We start from the raw sequence: 23,921 nt of genomic DNA on the forward strand, positions 1-23,921 counted from the left end.
GTAGCCATTTTAAACAGAAAATTACATGGCTAGGGAAAAAAATCTTATATATTTTTATACTAAGGTTCATATAGTAAATTGACTTCCTGGTAATTGTATTAATTGTTTTGTTTTAAATGAAAACTGCATGTCTGCCACAAAACAATGTACTATCCAGCATTTTTGACATGTTTACACAAATATTCCTATATGTGTTATTGTTTAAATCCTGTTCATTTCTCCTACACCTTATTCTGACAAGCCAGCTGGGCATTTTTTTTATTGGATATGTTTTGGAGATATTTTCAGAATATTTGCCATAACAATGAAATTATTTGAATTGATTTCAAGAAACACAGTGTTGGACAACTCAACGCAAATGACTTCTGGCCTGTTAAGAGTCAAATACAATATTTTTTAAATGTGAAACACTAAACAGGTTAGAAAGTCCTTTCAAGTATAACTCACATATGACTTTGGGGTTGTCCTGTGGTTAAAGATTTATAAACCTTTCAAACACCATTCCAAGGCTGTAAATGTGGTCTCTAAATGGTCCACTGTAGCCAATTGGCATGACTTTAGCAAATGGGCTTTTGCATTTTCTAATACCAAGTATACAAAATATCTAACTATCCCCTTGGATGTATTTATCAGGGAATATTCCAAAAGAACCAATAACGTACTCCTGAGTACTATTAAAATGTTTTGAAAGCCAAATGTTTGATGACCAGGGTGGCAGACATCGGGAAATAAATAAACTGCAGGTTGATACATTGATGGCTACAAAATATTTTTATTTAATCAGGTAAATATTACAATCTAACAAATCAGCATGCCATTATTCTGTAATAATACGTAGCAAGCCAGAACCATCAAAAGTATGAAAAAGTGCCTTTGGTGAGGATAAGAACAGCCATAAGCATATTTTAGGAGAAGTATAAGAAAAGAAAGGGTAGCTGAGAATCAAAAGGTGAAGGGGCCACTGTTCTTTTTCCTTAGGCTAGTAATGCAATAAATTGTTATGCATTAATTGTACCTAGGGTCTTTCTATCTGACCAGTCCACTAATAACAACACTAAAAACAAGACAACTTGCTCCTTTCACGAAAAGAGCTTAATGCTGAATGGCTATAACTGTGATTTTTGGAACAATACTGAGGACTGGACTTTAAACTCAGCTGGACCCAACCAGTTGAAAATAACTTTTTAAATTACAGGAACATAAAAGTAGTGGCTCCATCTATTTCTGAAATGCAGTCCCTTCGATTTTTCAACAGAACTGTTTAAGCTAAAACACATTTAAAATCATGGAGCATTGGGAAAATAAGTTGTCCCTTAGTAAGGAAAATACAAAGACCAATGTTTGCTCTTGAGTAAAGAATAGAGCAGAAGCCAGGCAAAGAGAAATGTATCTGCTTTTAATTTTGGAAGAATAAAGGGCAAGATGTGCATCTGCCAATGCATGAACGCTTCTCATGCCTCAGGCTACAACTTAGTTTCTGTGCCATAGCCATCTCCTCCTTAGAAGTTGCAGCCACTGTTTATAAGTCTAATCATTCCTTGACAGCCAGGCAGTAACATGGAGATAGCTGGCTTAGCTAATTATAGACATCCTCACCCCCGGGAGGTACCCCAGTTGCTGGAGCCTCAACAGGATACAAAAATGGGACTTCATGATACCAGTCAGGCACTGTAGTCAACAGCTGTTCATCTTGCATAGAAGGAAAATCGAGGGATAAAGTCATGAGACTTGTTTCCTTGAAGAAAGTACTAAAGCTTACACTATACAATGGAGAATTCCTTTTTTTATTTTTTGGATTTAGTCATGATAACATTTTAAAATATTGCCACCCTAATAAACTGCATTTTGTTATTTATCTTTCCCATGACAGCCCCACCTTGGGTGGGCGATATCGTAGAAATGTGATTGTTTGGCCCTAGGGCCAAATGATCACATTACAAAGAAGGGGAGATGAAAACTCAGATCAGACGGAATAATCAAGATCTAGCTGAATTTTGGACGAGGGACCCACACACGGGCAGATAAATTGGCAGCTTAAATGTGCCAATGTATGGCCACTTATAGGGGCAAATTCACTAACCTGCAGAGTTGCGCAGGCGCAGGCTTCGCCACACTTCGCCAGGGCGCCACTAATTCACTAAAATCCGAAGTTGCGCTCAGGGAGGCGAACGGTAGCGAAGTTGCGCTAGCATTAATTTGTCAAGGAAAGTGAAGTTACGCTAGCGATGCCTAATTTGCATACGGTGCCAAGTTAAAGTACAATTGACGTATATGTAGCAGCAAATACATTACACTACACAAGCCTGGGAAACCTTCATAAGATAAAATAGAGTTGTTATATTGCACTATACATGTGCCCACTGTATAGTTTAGGTGCCATATGTTAGGAAGTCCCTTCGCCATAGCGCAGTCCCTTCGCCTGGCGTAAGGGTGCGAAGTAGCGCTAGAGTAGGTCCACTTCGCTAGTGAATTTACGCCAGCACCCGTTAGTAAATCGGCGAAGTAACGAAATGACGTCACGCTGAATTTGCGCTAGCGTTAGCCACTTCGCGCTTTAGTGAATTTGCCCCTTAGACTTAAAGGGACAGGAAGTGTTTGAGATCTTCAGATCATTATGAGCCACAGAACATGTCCTAAACACCCAATTCAAATGTTAGGTTTTTAGATCATGTAATAGGTTTTTTTTTTTCAAAAGTAAATATATTCAGTTCCTTTTGAACTCAAAAAAAAAATATTGCAATATATGGACAAACAATCCCTGTTTTGTTTAAAGGGTAAGGCATTTTTCAGTAGCAGTATGCACAAAATGTCTCTGTCTTAAATATATTGATAATGAGTTGAGTGCTGAGGACTCTTGTAATTGTCTATATATATATATATATATATATATGTTGCATTGACTTTGAGTAACGAACTACCGATATTGTCTAAATTTCACTATTTGTGTCAAGTCAGCGTTGGTGCTTTTATTAATCTCTGTATATATTAATGTTAACATGTACTTTTTCTGCAATTACTGCTTGCCTTGATATGTATATATTATTAACCTCCCCTTTTTTCTTTGATGGTTTCACTTCACTTTACTCCCACGCCCCTTTTGTTGCATACTGTTTATCCACTTAACATTCCTGACCTATGACATCACTTTCCCTCCCTTCCCGCCACTGGGGGTTTAAAAGGTTGGTTTTTAGTGTGCATTTGTACTTTGAGAAAGGCTAGAGTGCTAGCCGAAACGTCAGTTTTTTGTCTAATAAACACCTTTTGTTTTGCAATTAAGACCTGTGTGTGCTCGCCTGTTTCCAGATATACATTACTATTTTGCTGTTAGCACCCAGGCAACAAGACTTTTTAAACGAGCTGTGCTGGCTTTTTTTGCTCTTTGTTTATACTTTCAAGCCGTGGCACCCGAGTTCTGCACCTTTAACCCCATTTTTTGAAAGACCAACTTTCTCACCTTTGGCGATGGAACATCAGGAGGGAGCCGAACCAATCGATATCCCTCTCAGTGGATTCCAGTTTTCGGACATCGAAGCTGCAGACATCCTATTCACTGAAACCGCCGATGATCTTGTCCCGACAGCAACTACATTTGATCTATATCACCATCTTCTACGCTTGAAGGAACGGGAAGTCGATCTCAAGTTACACGGCATCTACCTCTCCGACTTTTACAAACGGCACCACATCCCAAGGGGCTTCAGGGTGAAAAACATACCTACCATTGGCCGGAACAACACGGACTTTTGCAAAAAGTGGTGCCAAATTCTTAATAAATGTTCCATGGATTTAATGCTACTTGTTATTGATGAAGTCTCCAAAAACCTAAGGGTAGTCCGCACTGAGATCACAGCCTATGAGACAGCTAATCTACACACCTTACGTGCCGATAGAGACACCAAGTGGATTGAGAAACTTGAACACCAGCTGATCCACTACACTTCCGAGCTGCACAAATTTAAAAGAAATAAAATACAGATCGTTAACACTGACTACCAAAACAGGCGAGTCTACAGCTGGCTCACTGGAGGAGATACGACTGGGCAACGTTTCAACAGACCGCATAGACAGCGGGTGGGCTTCAGCGGGTTTGACTCCTCTCCTTACACCTCCTCCCCTTCAGACACTGACTCCTTCACGCGAGGCAGGGGACGCCAGAGGGGCAGATCCACACGCCCTACAACTACTTCCCATTCTTCTACTCCTGATCATCCGAGCGTTTTTTTAGGATCAGTCACCCGATCCAAAACAAGGGACGCCCCCACAAGAGACGTGGGGGATATCGACACAAGACCCCCCTACCCATACAGGAGGAAGTAGTCTTCAACCTGAGCTCCCATACCCTCAGTCCAGCTGAACACAAACTGCTTACTAAAGGCCTCTCTTTTGTACCAACCACGATCGTCAGTTCCCTTGATCTAATGATTGACATACACCGGTTTCAGCGCACTATGAAACTTAAAGAACACTTCAGAACCAAGACCACTAATGTCACATCTCCTTTTCGGCCTTCCAGCACTTTTGAACCCACCAATACGCCTAAGTCCATTGCTGCTTTCACCAGGCTCATGATGGATGAATCACTTAAACCCAGAGACCAGACTAACAGGTCAAACATTACCAAGGCCGAGAGAGAAGCCATCACCACGCTTGCCAAAAACGCTAACATCGTTATTAGAGCAGCTGACAAGGGTGGGGGTGTTGTCGTCATGGACTACACATCATACCGCTCTGAAATATTGAAACAACTGAGTGATACCTCCACCTATCAAGTATTGCAGTCTGACCCTACAGGCCACTACAAGAGAAAGGTTGACTCCATTCTAAATGCAGCTCTCCTTCAAGGCCTCATATCTGAATCCACACTAGGCTTTTTGACACAGGAGCATCCAGTATGCCCAATCTTATACACTCTTCCAAAGATACACAAACGCTTGAAGGACCCCCCTGGCCGCCCTATTGTTAGCGCCAGAGATTCTGTACTCCAACCACTAGCAATTTTTGTTGATTACTATCTGCAACCGCTTGTCCAGAAGGGCATCACCTATCTCAAGGACACTGGTGACTTACTGCAAAAACTACAATCTTGCCTACCGGTTCCATCGAATACTCTTCTGGCTACAATGGATGTCACCTCTTTATACACAGTCATCCCTACAGAGCTGGGTATACAGACTGTATCTGACACCCTTTCCCAGCACAAAGATCCACAACGGCCCAATACAGGCTTCCTTCTTGACCTTCTCGGCCTTTGTTTGAGACTCAATTACTTCAAATTCGAATTGAGCTATTACCTACAACTTAGCGGCACCAGTATGGGCTCTAACGTGGCACCATCCTTCGCCAATCTGTTCATGGCAAGCTTCGAGGACCAACACATTTTCCCTCAGTATGGACAATTCATATACAGACTTTGGCGCTATATAGACGATCTTTTGATCCTATGGGTTGGCACCGAAGACCAGTTCACAACAATGGTCAGGGAGCTTAATGACCTCCCCACCCCAATTAAATTCACTGCTCAGATCAACTGCAAAGAAATACCCTTTTTGGACATCCTATTATCTAAACAAGAAACCACATTGAGCACGACAATCTACCGTAAGCCGACTGACCGCAACACCCTGTTGCATTATTCTTCCTGCCATCCACCACATTTACTCAAAAGTATCCCATACTCACAGATGGTACGAGTAATACGCAACAACAGCAACCCAATACATCTTGCATCACAGCTGGACGAGCTAACATTACGCTTTCTACAACGTGGTTACTCTGCAGATGAACTGACAGAAAGTCGTAACAGAGCAGCCCAATTGACTCACGCTGACCTCATTTCCACACCAACCCACGCCAAGAAAGCCAATGATGACCGTCTTACTTTTCTTACCACCTACTCGCCCAGTACCAAAACTTTCATGCAAACAATCAAGGATCACTGGACGATTATTCAGAGGGACAAAACTCTTCCACCAATCTTTAAACAGTTACCTAGGTTATCATACAAACGTGGCTCTTCTTTGAGAGATCTGCTGGTCAAGACTGACCCCACACCCTGCTATGACCAGTGTCGGACTGGCCCGGCGGGACACCGGGAAAAAACCCGGTGGGCCCCGACCCTCGTGGGCCCCCGCCGGGCCAGACCACCTCTAATATTATAAAAATTTTGAAAAAGTTTCCGGCGATGCGCATCGCGTCGCCGCTTGCGCATGCGCATTGCCGCTTGCTCAACGAGAAGCGCTGCTCGCGCATGCGCATAGCGGCGGTTGAGCGGCGCAGTAGGGGGGCGGGGGGCCCTGGACCAGCAGTCCCGGTGGGCCCTGGGCCCCCCAGTCCGACCCTGGCTATGACACCTCCAAGACTTCGACCTGGCTGTCAACCCCCAGAGCCGGGTGCTACCGCTGCTCTGACTGCACCACCTGCAGACAACTGATCACAGGCTCCTCGTTCACCCATCCACATTCTGGCAAACACGTTGTGATCCAACATCGGGTCACTTGCACCACCAAGTTTGTCATCTACATCATCAAATGTCCATGCGGACTTTTATATGTGGGCAAGACTATCACCACCTTTCGAGACCGCATGGCCAATCACCGCTCCTCCATACGGACAGCATTACAAAAGGGCTCAGGAGACACCCCGGTCTCTCAACATTTTGTCTCCAATAGACATACCTTAGCGTCCCTTAGGAGCATGATTATTGACCATGTCCCGCCCCTGGCACGAGGGGGCGACCGAGAACGGCGGTTACTACAACTTGAGCTCAAATGGATACACCGTCTGGATACCTTGAACCCCAAAGGACTTAATGAGATGATCTCATATGCTCCATTTTTCTGAACAGTCATAATAATCTTAACCATGCATTTCTGTTGATAGTTTCAATATGTTTACCTGATACACACAACTATATGCTACATCGATTGCTGCCAGACATGATTAACTGCGACCCCACTGGTTTTTCCTTTACCATGCGTTAGTTTCCCTCTACCCTGTGTTAGTTTCCCCTGTTTGTTACCCACCCCCTGTCTTTCCAATACCCCCCATGCTCTGGCTTCTGGCACATATGAGGCATTCCTTGTGGTCTCTTAGACCCTATTTGCAGCTAGGTGGATGTACCCCCAATGATACACTTCCAGTCGTGCACATTACTCGGGAGGGTCACGTGTCTGAATGCCCCTGCGATCTCAAGGTGGATGACCGGACCCCTTGCCCAGTGTACTTCAGGTTACAGATGCTGGTTCTCTTTGAACATGTCCCCCAGGACCTACCATATTTAAACCTGGCTCTTTCACCATAACCTTTATTAAAAATAATGGTCTAGCCAAATTTAGGTTGAGCCATCTACTTTAACAGCATCACTTGGCATTACCGTTGGCTTGCTTTCTAGCCACTCGGACAGACTCCGCCTCAGCTCAGGAGCACGTATCATCAGCTCAGGAGCACGTACCATCGCCTCGCCACTTTCTGCCACTGCCGATACGTACCCATACCCACCCTTCCTTATGTTCCTTCCTTATGTGTACCTCCCCTCGCAATTATCATGAGCCTGCAGCACGATACACATTCATCTCCCTTTTATTCACAGCAGACTATTCCCCATTCAGTTCCGTACCTAATACCTGTAGATCGCTAGTTGTGATCCTGTTATCTATTACTTCGTGATTATTTTTCTCCTGTTAGAAATAAGTGAACTTTGATCCTTGAACTTGATCTCGTTGCAATCCTTCCAGGCCCTAGCGACGCTCACCTTCACATTGAGTTTACAGCCAGCCTGAACTACACCAGATCTATTGCTGATACCACACCCCTTACTTCATCTCCATAATGACCATTCCCGCGGACTCCACGCCTTGAATACAAGCGAAACCTCTCTGCTGTTTCCCCGACTGATATCCACGGTAGCTCTCAAACAGCCGCAGCACCACTGGATGCTCCACACCGCTGCGCACTCTAAGGCGCATCACGCTACCGATCTCCTGCCTCTGATCTGATGGATCTCACGGCCCACAACAAGGTACACCACGTTCCAGCACTTTTACGGCCGGACCAGTCGACAAATACAGGTAACCGCTGTGGAACCGCCATTACATCTGTCACTACTTGACATTTCCCTCCATGATGACCCACCTGGCGATCAATGCGTTAACTAACAGACATCACACAATGTTTCTTTCCCTCAAGCGTAGATACAACTTTGTATCGCTTTATACATCTACTTTGTCAAGGGACTTGTATCTCTATTATGAACTCATATATTTTTATGTTGCATTGACTTTGAGTAACGAACTACCGATATTGTCTAAATTTCACTATTTGTGTCAAGTCAGCGTTGGTGCTTTTATTAATCTCTGTATATATTAATGTTAACATGTACTTTTTCTGCAATTACTGCTTGCCTTGATATGTATATATTATTAACCTCCCCTTTTTTCTTTGATGGTTTCACTTCACTTTACTCCCACGCCCCTTTTGTTGCATACTGTTTATCCACTTAACATTCCTGACCTATGACATCACTTTCCCTCCCTTCCCGCCACTGGGGGTTTAAAAGGTTGGTTTTTAGTGTGCATTTGTACTTTGAGAAAGGCTAGAGTGCTAGCCGAAACGTCAGTTTTTTGTCTAATAAACACCTTTTGTTTTGCAATTAAGACCTGTGTGTGCTCGCCTGTTTCCAGATATACATTACTATTTTGCTGTTAGCACCCAGGCAACAAGACTTTTTAAACGAGCTGTGCTGGCTTTTTTTGCTCTTTATATATATATATATATAATGCAATTATATATCATTATTATCATTATTATATAAATATTATATATATTTATTTATTTATACAATGCAGTTGTATGTTCATTTTACTATACAACGATATTACACATAGGTGGACAAACATATACAGGTATGGGACCTGTTATTCAGAATGTTTGGAACCTGGAGCTTTCTAGATAACAAATGTTTCCGTAATTTGGATCTTTATAACTTACGTCTACTAGAAAATCATGTAAACATTAAATAAACCCAATAGGCTGGTTTCACTTTCAATAAGGATGAATTATATCTTAGTTTGGATCAAGTACAATATACTGATTTATGTCTACAAAGAAAAAGGAAATAATTTTTAAAAATGTGGATTATTTGGATATAATTGGGTCTATGGGAGGTGACCCTTACGTAATACTTGTAATATACATACTGACAAATTTTAATATACACAGTAACAAAGAATAAATTGTATATATTAAAAAGCACAGAAGGAAGAAGGTACCTGTCCATGGATCTTATATTTTCTTATAAATTGTTTTTAAACATACGAAATATAGGAATGAGAAAATACAAAAAAAAAAAACATTGATGTTGCCATCACGCTGACCAAAAGGTCCTATTGGTATGTTAACCATTCATATATAGAGAGAGAGAGAAAGAGAAAAACAGCAAGTGAAACTGAGAAAGTATATAACAGCAAGGGAGAAACAGAAGGAGACAGAACACTCTCAACAATGCAAGTTACATATTAGTTGAGACAATCAGTTGCTGGCACATATTCAGCACTGTACTTTCCTTAGCTAGGGGTTTGAAAGCCATACCAAGAACACTTTTATCTGTTGAGAGCATACTTCTAAATAGCATAACTAATTATTAAGGTAACAACTGAAATATGTTAACATAATGCATCTAACATGGTTTTAATCATTTGGATGTAGAAGAATTAAAAGGAAAGCCAGGTGGGTTGCAAGCAGCAAACCTACTGATGCAATATAGTTGTTGACAATGAATTTTTTATGTTCATAAGTGAGCTGTAAGAACTGTATTATTGTGGTAACATAAATGCAGTACATCACACGCTCAACAAATACACCAAATCTAAAAATACAGCCATATATTTTTCCAGCCAGAATCTAGAATATGGGTATTTATTTATCTGGTAATCACATAACCCCCTACAAAAAAAAATAAACAATGCAAGTTACTTATAATCTATCCATACCTTGGTTGCAGGTTTTTCCGGTGTATCCAGGATGACATTTGCACTTGTTAGGGCCTACACAGTCTCCATGTTTACATGCTGGCTGACAAATGGCTATAGACAGAAAATAAAGGATATTGGTTACATTTCCAACATTCTAAGTCAAATATTTGTATGTGTACTGTATATGTATAAAAATACAGATGTTGCACTGCTTGTTGAAGCCCTGGATGCTATGAGCACAAGCACAGCAGTCTTCAACTAACTGTGCTCCATTCTTTCATATACCCATTGCATTGTATGCATGCAGAAACCAAAAGCCACAAGGAGGTGGTATATAGTACTATACATTCATTTACAAGGCTTCGTTATTCAGGCTTGGCAAAAGTAATCATGATTAGTCCTGAAAGCTTCCCCAGGGATCCCCAGGGCAACACAGATATCAAGAAAAGCATACTGTCAACTATTAATAGTAAAATAAATATTATAAATATGTTTACTGTAGAATTTTTAAAAGCCACAGAATAAATAACAGTTTTGTCTTCAGTTTACATTTCCCCTAAAAAAGCAACAGTAGTAAAAGAAGAGATTTTTTTAAAATAAAAAAACGTCTGGCCAAACTAGAATCTACGATTTACCCTTATTTATCAATAAATAAAAACTATAAAAAAAATTGCATCGACAAAAAACGCAACTTTTTTGGATTGTTGCACAAAAACAAAGATTTTTACAGATGGACTCAAATTTTTCAGACTTCAAATTTTGGACTCCAAATTTTTCAGGTTTGTTGCCCGAGAAGTAAGAATTTTTTGTGAAATTGGCGGAAAAGCCTATTGTATGTTCAGACTATTGTATGAAACCCAGCTCAGACAATAATATCTTCAAACTGCAAATAAGACCGCTGCCATTGACTGCGTCAGGTTGAAGATTGAGTATTTTCAGATTTTGTATAAATAGTATAATAAATCTTGAAAAGTTTTAGTTTTTCCCCCCACTAAAAATGCACATTTAATAAATAATCCCCTTAATGTTTAGCTTTTCCCTTGAAGAAAAACATGGAATCTGCAATTGTACTTTAGTCTGAATCAGTAGTGCATTAGTACAGCACTTCCTAACGAAACACTATAGAAACAAGGGCAACGAGAATCAATCCGCAGACATCATGTCATCTCTTCAAAATGCCTTCAAAATAGTAAATGATATGTTAAGTAAAAGTCTAATATTCTGAATGGAAAATAATGCTCATGTGTTTTCTTGAAATGTTAACCGATCATTAGCACTATTATATTCGAAAGTTAAAACAACACTTTTGTGTTCATGGAAAATCTTGCAAAATACTAATTGCCCTACAGCTCTTTCAAAGCAAGAGTTGTGCAGCAACCTTTCTGGCCTTTGTGCAACATATGACTTCCCATAGAAAAGATGAAAGATAACAACTGGATTGTGCATGGTCCTCACTCATATGAAACAGCTGCATCCTTCACACAAATGCTGACCTTTTCCATGGACTATTTTTATATCTACACTACAGAAAAAAATCAGTGTTGTGAGTTGTGATAAAGCTGTAGTACAGTAGGAATATGCACAATACAGTGTGTAAATGGCAGATGCTGTGCTAAGATATCACATTTGTTAACGTTTGAAGTATTGCCAAGAGCATCACATACAGTATAAGGCACAAAGTCAGTAGACATTTAGTCTGCTAGGATTTGCCAACATTTGTTTGAGCTTTACTCTACATCAATGAACATATCAGTCTCTTTGTACGGAAAGATGGAGCACCATCCAGCCAAAACCACTGATATCAGAAGAGGCCTGCTGTACACAAAGGCGACGGGGAATAAATTGATCGTTTGTCTAATCTCAGCCCAAAGAAGGGCATTTAAAGGGATGGTTCACCTTTAACTTAACTTTTAGTATGTTATCGAATATCCAGTTCTAAGCATCAAAAATTCTGGATTATTTGGTTAAAATGGAATCTATGGGAGACATCCTTCCCATAATTTGGAGCTTTCTGGATTACTGATTTTATTTCTGAAACGTTTAATCTACGTTATTTTGTTAATATCATGCAAAACATTTGTAGAGATACAGTTTATTTCATGTTGTGGTAGTGGTGGGGACATCATCTGTAATATGAATACATCTGGCTTTTAAGGGGGTGGTCCACCTTCAGTTTAACTTTTAGCATGTTATAGAATGGCCTTTCCTTACCATATTTGTAATTGCTCTAAATTTTTATAGTTTTTCAATTATTTGCCTTCTTCTTCAGCTTTCAGATTGGGGTCGCTGACCCCAGCATCCCAGTGTTCTGAGGCAACAATTTTATTGTTACTCTTTATAATTTATTTTTTGTTCTCTCCAATTCATCTGCCAGTCTCTCATTCAAATCACTGCCTGGCTGCTAGGGTAAATTGGACCACTGCAAAAATTCCAGCACTAGAGTGCTGAACAAAAAGCAGTATAACTACAAAACCAAAACAAATTAAAAGTGAAGACCACTTGCAAAATGTCTCTGCATATCGCTGTCCTCATCATACTAAATTTAATTTCAAAGGTGAACTACCTCTTTAAACAAAATAGTAAAGAAAAGAATGCATGAAAAATATTAATGACAGAAAAGCAGGCAATAAACTTACTGATCTGAAGTCTGGGTTATGACAAGAAAATTCAGTTCACATAGTGTTTTCGCTACTGTAAACCACTGGACAGTGTCCATATTATATAACTAAAAGCTAACACTAAAAAGGATACAAACCACACCTGATAAAATTCGGACTTTGATAAATTACCCCCTACAAGTGTGGCCTAAGACTTTCTCTATCAACATATTTTAGGTTGCAGGGAATCACCAGAACACCCATGCTGACTCCCACTAACATAGCCAGTACAAGATGGTTTTGCACCATAACACACATTCAATGGGCGATGCTATGGGTTCTCTTTAAACTATAATTGAGGCCATGTTAACTCCATGTTTTTATTTTAATCTCCTATGCAGTTTATTGAATATTGTTGTAGCCATTTCGTGTTGTAAAGTATCCCAAAAAGAGCTATATGATGTGGTATAGTAATACTCATGTTAGCCCATAAGGATAACCTATTTAATTAGACAATAAAAAAATGTTTACAAATTCCCCACATTTTGTAGATACAGGAATGCCCTGCATGTTGCAAGAGTAAAGCAGGGGAGAAAAATTCCCTTGGTACTGATAACACTTCAGAAGCTTTCCAGAAGTAAAATGGCAGTGCCATTTACTGGACAAATTCAATGATGTCATATAGAAGAGTATATATACGTAACATGCAATAGACACTAATCTTTGCTTAGTTTAGGCATGTTCTAGAGGTCAGACAAGAGGAATACATGGGGGTACTCCAGTAATCATAGAAAATAATTTAAAAAAACCCCAGATCATAGAAAAAGCTCTGTTTTGATAAGATATGATTCTGCAAAAGCAGTTACTTTTGCATTTTTTGCAAACATTTATTTCATGGTAATCCTAAAACAACAAAGAAATCAATACAGGTATAGGATTCCTTATCTGGAAACCAGATGTATCCAATCAATTAAACTGAGGAGAAAAGAGTTCATTGATGACATCAGTATCATAAACTGATATTTAGGACATACCTAAACTGAGGAACAATTATTGTTTTTACATGAATTGGTTAGCTGATGGCATTCGGCTTACTGTACTATCTCAAATGTCTGAGGCAGTTTCGTCACACTTGTTTGCTGAACAATCCCGCAGCTGTCCCCAACACTAGTTCTGTTATTGGCATTACAAAGATCTGTCAGAAATTGTAATCAGTAATCTAACAAGCTATTTATATGTTTGAACAGATGGGACTTATTTTCTGATGTAAAATGACATTTAAGAATCCAGGGGGCATGTTAGTTCTGTAAACTTGTCGATTGAAAAGGATTAATTAATTTGCTTTTTATTATGCACATGACAGAAGATTTTATCTGCAGTAAGTAAATCTTTCATTTGAAGCCCAGACATAATGTAAATAGTTCATTAATCCTGATATTGGTATTTAACAGTGTGACTACTAAGGATAACTTTCACACTAGTGTAGGAAAGGTGAACATCTCTAACCATTCTATTTCTAGATTAAATGTGTATACACTTAGGGCCCCTAGTGTTGGTGTCCCCATAAAAATGTGAGGTGGCTCTATGCAGGTGAATCTCTTGACAGATTCAGTGTAAAATGAGACACATCTTAGAAAGCAACTCTTTAGATATGGTACAGTTAACAGAACCTAGGATGAACATCTTGATTATCCTGATCTCAAAGCTTAGCATGGGCTATTGAAGAAGACCCCAGGCAGAAGAAATAGCGCAATGAGAAGGAGAGAGAGAGACTAACAATGTTAATTACTAATGCAAACACACCAGTTTTACCAGTGCAGGGTAATAGTACATTTTATTGTCATTCCATTTTTTGGTGTTCCTGTTCCTTTAACATTAATTTAATGAATAGGGCTTGTGCCAAAATTTATGGTTTTGTTGTTTCTTAAGCTAAAAGGACAAAGAGGGAAACTGAAGCTACTCCATGTTTGGTCCTTGCGAGGTAGATAATTAGATTAGAATATGCACCTGCATAATAGACTCCATCTTATTTTTAAGCCAAGACAGTCACAACAGGAGGGGTTAGTATACTGGTAGTATACAGTAGCCAGTCACCGACCGCCTGGATGCAGGGTGTGCACATGGGTGCCCCCCACAAAATTGCATGCGGACACTCGTGCTGGAAAAATCTCCCCCTGTCCTGTCATCTGAGACAAGACTTATTGTGATTTCAGCGGGCCCAAAGGAGGTGCGGGCCCGTGTGAGATAGTACCCCCGGTAGTTTCGCCACTGTCTACTTATCGACCTTGCGAGGACCAAACATGGAGTAGCTGCTTCATGAATACAGCACTGTTAAATGAAGGCAGTGAGTCAAAGGTGGCGGCAGCTCCAGGGTTCCCCGGGCAGTGTCAATTTAGGAAAACTTGCACTTAAATAATCAGACGACATCTTGAAGCTATGTGCCATAAATGGTGACTTTTGAACACCGAAGATTTTTATCTGAACTGCGTGCAATTAGCATCAATTGTCAGACACATCACCATCTACCTTCCAACCACATACCTTATGTTATACAAGGTTCCAGTACAATGAAAAGGTAATGGCACACATGGATATTTGGATAAAATAGAAAAAATAATTTACTTTTGGTTTTCTAACAGCACTGAACCAAATAATGCTAACTCATTGGTTGCTATCAGCTTTGGGTAAACCTTGCTCATATTACACCATTGCCCCTTAGGGATTTACACATACAAAATATTAGGTAAGGTGAAACTATACATGTGCATCTCACTGTTGGAGGGGGTGAAGGTAAGATTTCAAGTTTTTTAAGCAGGTGTATGAGAAACTGTTTCCCTTATAAGAAGAAATAATTATGGCATTGACTTTAAAGATGAGAAAACCCAGAGCCCCAAAAAAATCATGGTTGTGGTGTAAACATTTCAGTTTGCTGTGTTTGATTGAAGTGTTTCACAATTTAGCACCTTTTTCAAATCTTGGAACTGGGAGAGGGATAAATCAAGTTCTCTAAATCCTTTAATTTGCTGTGAGTGAACTTTAGAATACAACTTCATCACATACACTGCTATCAGCTGACATACAGGCATTTACAAAGTGGAATTTCAGTTATTTATTACAACAGAAATGCCATCAAGTCCTTAGGATGCTGTAAAATAAAGCAACCCCAAGGCAAAGAAGTGCAAAGAAAATTTAACATCAAATATGGTTAGTTGTTCAGTTTATCAGTAGAGTGGAGAAAGGGGGTCAAAATGAATATTCACATAGATGCAGTTAGCATTTTAACTAGTATTTGCTTTAAAACATGGCTATTTCCCAGAAACACAACTTCTTGGAAGCATAACACTGCCCAATCATTTATTTCTATGTAATGACAATTAACCAGAAAATGACGTGTTCTATGTGTGACCAAACGTCTGTTCTCTTCAGACATAATATATGCTGCCAAAACGATTTAAGAAATATGTAAGGCTAACCTTGCGATCGGCACCTTACGCTGGCTATTCTCTGTCTTAAGGCGGAGTAGAAAGCTGCAAAAACAAATGTCCAAATAAGGAATTGTAGATCTGTTTTGTTTCCTTTGAGGAGGCTGGATTTGGGTTTTAATCAACATGCTACATTCCGGGAGGCTTAAACACATTCAACTTTCAGAGCTTTTCTGCAACAAGAAAAAAAAATCTGGGACAGGTTTTATAAAAGCAAGAAATAGCGCAATCACATTTGTTACTAAATGAAAACACACTGCATGCCATAACAATAAAGAGGTTAGTAAAATGGCATAACACTGATACTGAGTCAAGCACATAAACAAGTGGAGATAACTCAAGAGGCCTGGGACCGGCAACCTTTTGGTCTCCAACAGAGCTGCCAGAAACTGTGGTTAAGAAAGAGCTGGATAGTTAAAGGTTGCCTTTGTACCTTTAAACATGCTTATATATTACATTTCTCTGCCTTATACAGAATAACTGAGCATTTTGGACTAGGGATCCTATATATCCCATTTTCATTAATTACACACACACACAGCTCAGACATAAAGATGACTTTAACGTTTTTTGTATATATAACTGCTATTGAACACGGTCTCTTCTGAGACCAAACCCTTAATTATAAAAACCCCTAACCCCCTACCCTACATAGATCCTAACTCATTACTTACCGTATATACTCGTGTATAAGCCGACCCGTGTATAAGCCGAGGTACCTAATTTACCTAAGAAAACTGGAAAAATGTATTGACTCGTGTATAAGCCTAGGGGTGAGAAATTATTTTAGGACATGGCCAATTTAAAGCTTTAACGTTGCTGCTTACTCACTGATTTGAAGCATGCATTAACTCCTCCATGCTGCTGCACATACTTCTCCCCCCTCCTCGCTTAATTCTGCTCCAGCCCCTCCCCTCTCAGCTCTTGTCAATCAGTCCTCCCTCTTCAGCCCTTCCCCTCCGTGCTCAAATGACAATGGTAGCTCTTCTTTCTGACAGGCACCATAAAGTATTTAAAAAGTACCGTATAACTCCAGAGCTGCAGCCCCTCCCGCAACTGAAATCAGGCTACAGGGAAGCGCAGGATACGAACGGAATGTCCTCCTCCTTTCCCCCTATTACGAGGCTTCAGCGTCCCAGGGCAGCGTCAGAGACTCCCTGTACAGGTGCGTGCTCGTATCACAGAGTGAGCGTGCACCTCATCCCGTCTCGAGCGCTCCTCTTCTAAACTCTTGTGCGCTCCTGCGCGCAATACAGTAATGCGCACACATTGTCCCACATCTCCTGCGCAAAAAGGGGAAGGGCTGAGGAGTACTGTGTGACGAGAGCTTAGAGGGGAGGGGCTGAGGAAGCCACGAGCGGGGAGAAGTATGGGCAGCACGGAGGAGTCACTGCACACTGAGTAAGCTTCAACCTTTTTAGCTGACCCGCGTATAAGCCGAGGTAGAGTTTTTCAGCACATTTTGGGTGCTGAAAAACTCGGCTTATACGCAAGTATATACGGTACCTTTATTTGCAAATTCAGTGCAGCGGAGCTCACAGGCACCATCTTCTTCTCTTCGGTCAGTAAATACCGTATCGGCGCATGCGCAGTTGAAGCAGTCTTTGACAACTGTGCATGCACCGAAATTGCCGAAGCGCCGGAAGAAGACCCGAAGATTACCGAAGAGCTGGAAGATGGCGCCCGTGAGCTCTGCTGCGCTTAATCTGAAAAACGATTCAAAGGATTTAATCGTTCGATCTAACTATTTTTCGTTCAATTGAACTATTTGCGGTAAATCCTTCGACTTCGATATTCGAAGTATTTAAATTCGGCAATCGAATATCGAGGGTTAATTAACCCTCGATATTCGACCATATGTAAATCTGCCCCTTAGGGTCTACTAGTGAGTTGAAGCCCAAACTGGTTTACTGGTGGGTGGGGGATTGCTGTCCGACCACTGTGGAACTGCAACTCCCCACATCACAATATTTTCTTTCTTTCTGCTCTATGCTCTTTTCAAACCTGGGGTACTCCAACTCGTTCTCAATTGAATCTGGCTCCTACTGCTCTCTATATTGATTTAAGCCCTCACAGACCCATTTGAAATATATGCACTGCATCCATCATATCATATATCTGATAGCCTAACTATATGTAAGACAAAAACTACTCAAAGAATGCATTCTCCCTTAAAGTATAACGAAACCCTAACAATTAATGTGGCTAAATAATAAACTTGTTACACCAGGCTAAAGTTTCAGCTTCTCAATAGAAGCAATGATCCAGGACTTCAAACTTGTCACAGGGGGTCACCATCTTGGAAAGTGTCTGTGACACTCACATGCTCAGTGGGCTCTGAGCAGCTGTTGAGAAGCTAAGCTTAGGGGTCGTCACAAATTATCCAGCAGAAAATGAGGTTGGCCTGTAATATAAGATGATGCTACGGGATTGATTATTAAATTCTGATGCTAGTTGCACTGGTTTCTGTGCTGCCATGTAGTGATTACCTGTATTAATTACTAATCAGCCTTATATTGTGACATTTATTTTTTATGTGTATATTGTGAATGGGTCCCTAAGCTCAGTAAGTAACAGCAGCACAGAGCATGTGCATTGAATCAGCAGAAAATGAGATGGGGAGCTACTGTGGCATCTTGGAGACACAGATCTTTAAAGAGCTATGGTTGCCTTGGGCTAGTACAGAAGCACAAAACATATTGTACAACATTTCTAGCTACTTCTTTAGTTAGACTTTAGTTCTTGGAATGGGGCATGGAATCTTGAAAATGGCCACACTAAACATACTTTTCCTGCTCGCCCCTTATATTTTTATTTTCAATTGATGGTAATGACCTATGGTATGGTCTAGTAATGTAATAACATGGGCAAAAGTTGGCAATGGCAATTGCATGCTTGCTACTACTAAAATAAATGCAACACACTAAAATTAACCAACTAATTATTGTTTACTAGGTGAGAGGAACTTTTTGTCTTTAAAACATAAACCAACGAAGGGACCAGGGTCTAAATCCTGCCAAAAGTGTATACAACATATATCATAGAGACAATTGCTTCCATTTCATTTTAAAAAATAAAGGAAGGAGAGACTTATAGGGGCAGATTCACTAAAGGTCGAATTGACTAACGCTAGCGAAAATTCGCCAGCATGATGTCATTTCGTAACTTCAGTCGCTGGCATAACTTTGCTATCGAAAGAGATAGACTCTAGTGGGAATTCGCTCCCTTACGCCTAGCGAAGTTGCGCTCTGGCGAATGGACGTAACTACGCAAATTCACTAAGATGCGGATTTTACTAAACGTTACATCTTGCGCTAGACTTGCCTTCACCACCTCAGACCAGGCGAAGTGCAATAGAGTAGGTAGGACTTCCTCAAAAAATAGTTGAACATTTTTCTAAGTCCCAAAAAACAATGACGACTTCATTTTTCAGGGTGATAAGCTGCAAAAGATCGTAAATTTTTTCTGGGGTACCCGGCTTCCCCCCTACATTTCCTAACATATGGCACATAAACTATACACTGGGCTCAGTAATGCAGTTAATTTTAGTCTGGCTGTACTTTTGGCTGTCCGCCCATCGATAGCCATCGAGTATTATTTAGGTAGGCAGTGGATCAATCCTGTTTCTGTTCCCTGTGACATTATACAATCTAGTTTTAATGCATAGAAACATTTTGCATTAATATAAGTGCCCCTTATAACAACCTTTCTTTACAAACCCCAGATCTGTGCAGAAGCCCTCTTTTGTTAAAAGGGGATGTAAAGGCAAAAAAATAAAATCCCATTTTTTCTATCTCCAATATACTTTAATTTAAAAATGTTTATAGTTTTTATAAGAAGCCTGATTGTATGCAGTGAAACTCCCCTTCATTTTTACTTGCTCTGCTGCAGATAGAAAACAGACGGTTCCTAGCTGCTCTGCAGGGAAACAATCATACTTTCAAATGGCACGGGGGAGGCCCCCCTCACCTTACTTCCCAGAACTTGAGCAGCTTTGTTGGTTTACCTGTAGAGCAGGCAGCGACTGTGTAGAGATTTGTACCCGCTGACCCAGTGCAGTCTGCATATTTTGATTATTAATCAGCTTCTATGGAAGATTTTATTTGACTTGTGCCGTTTTGATAATTAAGGACGATCCCTAAGCCTAACCTCCCAACAGCAGCCCAGACCACAATGAGCATGTGCATGGTCTGGGTCTTGCAAAGATGTTTTAACATAGTTACAAGATGATGACCCCCTATGGCCAACTTTTAAAGCAGAAATCATTTGTTTTATTAGGCTTGCGGTGCAGTAAGTTCATGTTTATGTTTAGTACACAAAATACAACATTTCAAGCATTCTTCTATTTTAGGCTTTAGTTCCCCTTTAATATCCTGCTATTTTTGAACAGTTAGAATATTGCTTAAATGTGACTCAGTACACACAGTGTGATGCAATCTGGATTAGTAAAACAGGGTGATATGGGGAAGCATGGATGTGCATAGTAATCAATTTAGTTAATCTCTCAGCGCTAAACAGTGGCACAAGTATTAAAACAAGCAAAAAAACTTCAACTGTACAGTGAGTGCGAGAAGCAGCAGCCACATGCAACCTTGAAACCTTTTTAGCAACACAATTTTTGGATTCATTGTATGCTTTGATTTCGGGGGTTATTATGCTCAGGTGCTTACTTCTTGGGAACTCATACACATTTGCTAGTGAAACTGTGATCTGGTATGGAATCAACAATAAAAAGATAGTGATTTATGTATCCAACTCTGCCTATGTAGATAGTTGGTGTGCATGGTGTGCGTGTGATCTACTTACCAAATTCATTTCAGTGCCGAACATCTCAGCATGTTGCAAATGTCACAGCCACCAAAAACATTTCTTTTTTCACAGTGATGCAACCCATGCATCATTCAGATGCACAAGTTAGGAAGCAGGGCTGCGATGAAGCACTGTACATACTGTCTAAAGAGCACAACCAGGCCCCAGGCACATGAGGTGAGCTTCTGTACCCCTTAGTGCTCTTGCACGTGCATCCAGGGTGTTAGTAAATGATTCCTACTATATACAGTAATATCATAATAACTTTCTTTGTAGTTTTAGATCTCTTAAAGGGGTTGTTCACCTTCCAAACACTTTTTTCAGTTGTTCTCAGATTTTTCACCAGAAACAAATACTTTTTTTCAATTGTTTTCCATCTTTTATTTTTTACCAGCTTCCCAAAATTTAAGTTAAAAGTTTAATGTTCCTCTAGCACTGGGGTAGGCAACCCGCGGCTCCGGAGCCTCATGTGGCTCTTCATCCTGCTTGCTGCGGCTCAGTCTTGCAGCTTTGCCTGTCACATCGTCTATACAGCCCTCGCAACTGCTGGCGACTTCTTGAGTATGTGACTGCGGTAAGCTAACAGTTAGCTTACCGAGGTCGCACACTCAAGAAGCCGCCAGCAAGTGTGAGGGCTGTATAGACAATGTGACAGGCAAAGCCGCAAGACCGAGCTGCAGCAAGATGATTCATCATGGTCCTTACCATGGTCACACACTCAAGAGAGGGAAGATCAGCATGGAGCTTCAGAAACAGAAGTCACATTAAACAGATGAGAACACTTACATTTAATAGGGCTATTCAGTGTTTAATTTATTTCAAAGTAGGCCAACACATACACACTGCACTTCTGTTTGTTGTTTTCTGTTGTTGTAACAGTTAAAATTAATAAAATGTTAAAATAAAGGCTTTTGCCTTAGTCCAAATATTGAATTAACTTTCTGTGAGTTCTATAAAACCAAAAATATCTTGAATTTGGGGCTTCCTATTGTATACACATCTGAAAAAATAATTCCTGAAATATTCATTGACTGACAAAATCCTTGTCTTGCTCTTATTAAGCCATATTATGGCTACTCTAAAACCAGTGCTCAATGATTGCACCAAATGGGAAAGTTTTAAATGTGCCATAAACAAGACCACCATCAGTGGAGGACTGTTGTCCCAGGCCTGGTTTAATTTTAACCCAAGGAAGGGCATGGGCGGTTACTATGTAACTTTTGTAGAAACTTCCATTACTTCTGAAGAAATTTACAAAACTTAAAGGGATTCTGTCATAATTTTTATGATGTAGATTTTTTTTTCGAAATTACACTTTTTATACTGCAAATAATTCACTCTACAATATAACATATCTTTCCTGTACCAGCCAGTGTATTTTTTTTAAGTTGTAATATTGGTGTGTAGGCAGCCATCTCAGGTCATTTTACCTGGTCGTGTGCTTTCAGAAAGCACTTTTGGATGGAACTGCTTTCTGGCAGGCTGTTGTTTCTCCTACTCAATGTAACTGAATATGTTGCAGTGGGATCTGGATTTTACTATTAACTGCTGTTCTTGAGTGCATTTATCTTGTGTTAGGGAGCTGCTATCTGGTTACCTTCCCATTGTTCTGTTGTTAGGCTGCGGGGGGGGGGGAAGAGTGACGGAAGTTTATCAGAGCACAAGTCACATGACTGAGGGGCAGCTGGGAAACTAACAATATGTCTAGCCCCATGTCAGATCTCAAAATTAAATATAAAAAAAACAGAGAAATTTATTCCATTTAGAATTCTGCTGGAGCAGCACTATTAACTAGGGATGCACCGTATCCACTATTTTGGATTCGGCCGAACCCCCGAATCCTTTGTGAACGATTCGGCCGAATACTGAACCGAATCTGAATTTGCATATACAAATTAGGGGTGGCAAGGGGAAAACATTTTTTAATTCCTTGTTTTGTAACAAAAAGTCACACAATTTCCCTCCCTGCCCCTAATTTGCATATGCAAATTAGGATACGGATTTGGTTCGGCCAGGCAGAAGGATTTGGTGCATCCCTACTATTAACTAATGCATTTTGAAGAAAAAAAAACATTTTTCCCATGACTGTATCCCTTTAAGTAATCAATGCAATGACAATTTAGAACAGCCACATGATACACAGCCAATAACAGATAAGCTCTGTAGTATAAAATCGGATTCTTCAGAACTGAAGGGAATTCAGTGCTTCAATGGCTGCCCCCATGGCTACACAGCAGATTGTCTGTATAAACTATAGTAGAGTTTCTGAAGCAAGCACACCAGTTTTTACCAATGCAGGGCATTCCTTTAAAGGAAAACTATACCCCCCAAACAATGTAGGTCTCTATTAAAAGATACTGAGTAAAACAGCTCATGTGTAAAACCTTGCTTCATGTAAATGAACCATTATCATAATAATATAGTTTTTTAGTAGTATGTGCCATTGGGTAATCATAAATAGAAAATTGCCATTTAAAAAAAATAAGGGCCGCCCCCTGAGATCGTACGATTCACTGTGCACACATACAAACCACATGTAAGGTCACATGAGCCAATTAACAGACAGAGTTCTGCCTTTTGTAGTATTTCTGGTCAGGTGATCTCTGAGGCAGCACAGATAGAGTCACGAAAAGGCAAGAGATGTAAAAGGGCAATATTTATGTAAATATATATTCCAGTTTGGTAAGATTCTTTAATATGTCATTCAATTTGATATAAACTATCTGTTGCTTAAGTGTTCATTTTGGAGGTATAGTTTTCCTTTAAGGCACTTTCATTTTTGGTGTTCCTTCAAATATCTATAGTTTACATGAAAGGACACACATCAAAGTAATAAGATGTATAACTAGATCTTAAAGTAACTCTCATTGTCATCTTTGGGTTTAGTGTTCAGGGTAGCAGTGTTAAAAACATACATAACTGAACTCAAGAAGTTAACAAAAAGGAATGTTTTACAAAACAATTGTGGCCTAATTTGTTTTTGCATGGGAATGGTGGTACAAAATCTATCAGTACCGTACAAAGTTCATGAAAACATTTCTACCTTTACAACTACAAATCGAGTA

The 23,921-nt window shown here is 40.0% G+C and overlaps 1 protein-coding gene across 8 annotated transcripts in view; it reads right to left on the reverse strand.

The window, feature by feature from the left end:
• The window catches only part of npnt.S (nephronectin S homeolog), a 63,343-nt gene that overhangs the window by 21,680 nt on the left and 17,742 nt on the right, over positions 1-23,921 (reverse strand). For 3 of the 8 annotated variants that reach the window (XM_041579659.1, XM_041579658.1, XM_041579656.1), the window contains exons 3-5: positions 16,039-16,092; positions 9,987-10,079; positions 1,597-1,689 (exon numbers count right to left, since the gene is read on the reverse strand). In XM_041579659.1, coding sequence (XP_041435593.1) covers positions 1,597-1,689; positions 9,987-10,079; positions 16,039-16,092 — 240 coding nt within the window. The remainder of the gene's footprint in view (positions 1-1,596; positions 1,690-9,986; positions 10,080-16,038; positions 16,093-23,921) is intronic. The other 5 variants (XM_041579660.1, XM_041579657.1, XM_018243381.2 and 2 more) reach the window with 3 other exon arrangements.

The sequence above is a fragment of the Xenopus laevis genome, chromosome 1S, assembly GCF_017654675.1.
Source record: "Xenopus laevis strain J_2021 chromosome 1S, Xenopus_laevis_v10.1, whole genome shotgun sequence".
Lineage (NCBI taxonomy): Eukaryota > Metazoa > Chordata > Amphibia > Anura > Pipidae > Xenopus > Xenopus laevis.